This window comes from Rhincodon typus, chromosome 10, assembly GCF_021869965.1.
Source record: "Rhincodon typus isolate 14 chromosome 10, sRhiTyp1.1, whole genome shotgun sequence".
NCBI classification, from domain to species: domain Eukaryota; kingdom Metazoa; phylum Chordata; class Chondrichthyes; order Orectolobiformes; family Rhincodontidae; genus Rhincodon; species Rhincodon typus.
The window spans coordinates 80,147,343-80,150,224 of record NC_063341.1 but is presented as its reverse complement, the minus strand read 5'-3'; the positions used below and the strand labels follow the sequence as shown (position 1 = coordinate 80,150,224).

Below are 2,882 nucleotides of genomic sequence, written 5' to 3'. Positions count from 1 at the left end.
ACTACACCTCCTCCCTATCTCTGTCACCTCGTCCAGACCCTACACCCCTCCCTATCTCTGTCACCTCGTCCACTACACCCCTCCCTATCTCTGTCACCTTCTCCAGACCCTACACCCCCTCCCTATCTCTGTCACCTCCTCCACTACAATCCCTCCCTATTTCTGTCACCTCCTCCACTACACTCCCTCCCTATCTCTGTTACCTCCTCCACTACACTCCCTCCCTATCTCTGTCACCTCCTCCACTACACTCCCTCCCTATCTCTGTCACCTCATCCAGACCCTACACCCCCTCCCTATCTCTGTCACCTCCTCCAGCTCCTACACCCCTCCCTATCTCTGTTACTTTCTCCACTACACTCCCTCCCTATCTCTGTCACCTTGTCCAGACCCTACGCCCTATCCCTATCTCTGTCACCTCCTCCAGTTTCTGGAACCCTCTGAGATCTCAGTAGTGATCCAGTCCCATGATTTCTATCACCCAGTGATTGGTGTGTGTGCCTTCAGCTGAACTGAGCGCTGAGGTTCTGCTATTCCCTCCCTAACCCTCAACCCCTCTCTCTGCGTTTCAAATGTTCCATGAAATCTCCCACTCTGACCAGGATTTTGGCCACTTGTCTGAATAAGGCCTTAATGGACTCAGTGTCAAATTCTCTTCGATAATGATCCCTGGGAAGCAGCTTGGCTGGGTTTCTTCTTGCCTGAGGTGCTATATCAATGCTGGTTGATGTTGTTGAGTTGCAGTGCTGACTGTAATGGTGGAAATCCTCTCCCCTCAGGGGGATATTTTATCAGGGTTACCTGTGTACAAGGTGTGGAGCTGGAGCACACAAGGAATGTTTGGGCAGAGTCGGAACGTGCAGTAAAGCAGCAGCAGGTAGGTCCCAGAAGGAGCGCTGTATTGGAATTTCACTGCGATGCTGAGGGAAGGGCACATTGAAAATCACACCTGACAGACCGATATCATACTGTGTCTGAACATCACAAACAACCTGTTCAGAGATATCATTGTGGACCTCAGGAGCAGGCGAGACTTGAACCCAGACTTCCTGGTACAGAGGTAGGGACACTACCGCAGCACCACAGCCCTGTTACATTATAGGGAAATATGATTGTATCAATCCCCAAACTAACCCCACTGCCTCGCTCTCTCCCCATGGCCCTGTATCAATCCCCAAACTAATCCCACTGCCCCACTCTCACCCCATAGCCCTGTATCAATCCCAACTAATCCCACTGCCCCACTCTCTCCCCATAGCCCTGCATCAATCCTCAAGATAAACCCACTGCCCCACTCTCTCTCCCACCCCCCACAGCCCTGTATCAATCCCCAAACTAAGCCCACTGCCCCGCTCTCTCTCCCCCCACATAGCCCTGTATCAATCCCCACACTAATCCCACTGCCCTGCTCTCTCTCCCCCCCACTGCCATAGCCCTGTATCAATCCCCAAACTAAGTCCACTGCCCCGCTCTCTCCCCATAGCCCAATATCAATCCCCAAACTAATCCCACTGCCCCGCTCTCTCCCTATAGCCCTGTATCGATCCCCAAACTAATCCCACTGCCCCGCTCTCTCCCCAAAGCCCTGTATCGATCCCCAAACTAATCCCTTCGCCCCGCTCTCTCCCTATAGCCCTGTATCGATCCCCAAACTAATTCCACTGCCACACACTCTCCCTATAGCCCTGCATCAATCCCCAAGATAATCCCACTGCCCCACTCCCTCCCCATAGCCCTGTATCAATCCCCAAACTAATCCCACTGCCCCGCTCTCTCCCCATAGCCCTGTATCGATCCCCAAACTAATCCCATTGCCCCGCTCTCTCCCTATAGCCCTGTATCAATCCCCAAGATAATCCCACTGCCCCGCTCTCTCCCCATAGCCCTGTATCAATCCCCAAGATAATCCCACTGCCCCACTCTCCCTCCCCATAGCCCTGCATCAATCCCCAAACTAATCCCACTGCCCACTCTCGCCCCATAGCCCTCTATCAATCCCAAAATTATCCCATATCTGTTTTCCTTCTCAGTTCCTGTCAAGACTGTGCCTGCTTCCAGGGGTGGGGTCCATCTGATCCCTGTGGATGATCTGAGTTACTTCCGGCTACTTGAGGAGCTGCGATGGGATAGTGCCGGGGGAAGAGCCAATCAGGAGCAGATTGTGATGGATTGAGACAGTCCGGTTCAGAGCTCTGTCTCCAGTCTCAGTCCCGGGATATGTTTCAGGAACAACCAGCTCTGGATTGTGTGACTGAGCAGCAGCAATCTGTCTGGGCTTGTGGACTTTACTAACTGAATGTTTAATTTAATTCCAGATTCTGGAAGAATGAATCAGGGGGTAAGTGTCGCAGCAAACATCTCTCCACCCTGTGTGTGTTTGGGTGTGTGTGTGTATGTGTGTGTGTGTGTGGGTGTGTGCGCCTGTGTGTGTGTGTGTGTGTGTGTTTGTCTGTGTTTTGGTGTGTTTGAGTGTGTGTGTGTGTGTGTGTCTGTGTTTTGGTGTGTTTGAGTATGTGTGTGTGTGTATGTCTATGTGTCTGTGTTTTGGTGTGAATGTGTGTGTGTGTGTGTGAGGGAGAGTGTGTGTGTGTGAGAGAGAGTATGTGTGTGTGTATGTGTGTGTGTGAGAGAGAGAGAATGTGTGTGTATGTGTGTGTGTGAGAGAGAGAGAATGTGTGTGTATGTGTGTGTGTGAGAGAGAGAGTGTACGTGTGTATGTGTGTGTGTGTATGTGTGTGTGCGTATGTGTGTGTGTGTGTGAGAGAGAGAGTGTGTGTGTGTGACTGTGTGAGAGAGAGAGTGTGTGTGTGTGAGAGAGAGAGTGTGTGTGTGTGAGAGAGAGAGAGTGTGTGTGTGAGAGAGAGAGAGTGTGTGTGTGTGTG

At 51.6% G+C, this 2,882-nt stretch overlaps 1 protein-coding gene across 1 annotated transcript in view; it reads left to right on the top strand.

Annotated features, from left to right (window-relative positions):
• Positions 1-2,882, top strand: part of LOC109924952 (guanine nucleotide exchange factor VAV3-like) — a 203,142-nt gene that overhangs the window by 169,825 nt on the left and 30,435 nt on the right. The window contains exons 36-37 of the mRNA XM_048601574.1: positions 780-877; positions 2,031-2,129. Of these exons, the coding sequence (XP_048457531.1) occupies positions 780-877; positions 2,031-2,129 (197 nt within the window). The remainder of the gene's footprint in view (positions 1-779; positions 878-2,030; positions 2,130-2,882) is intronic.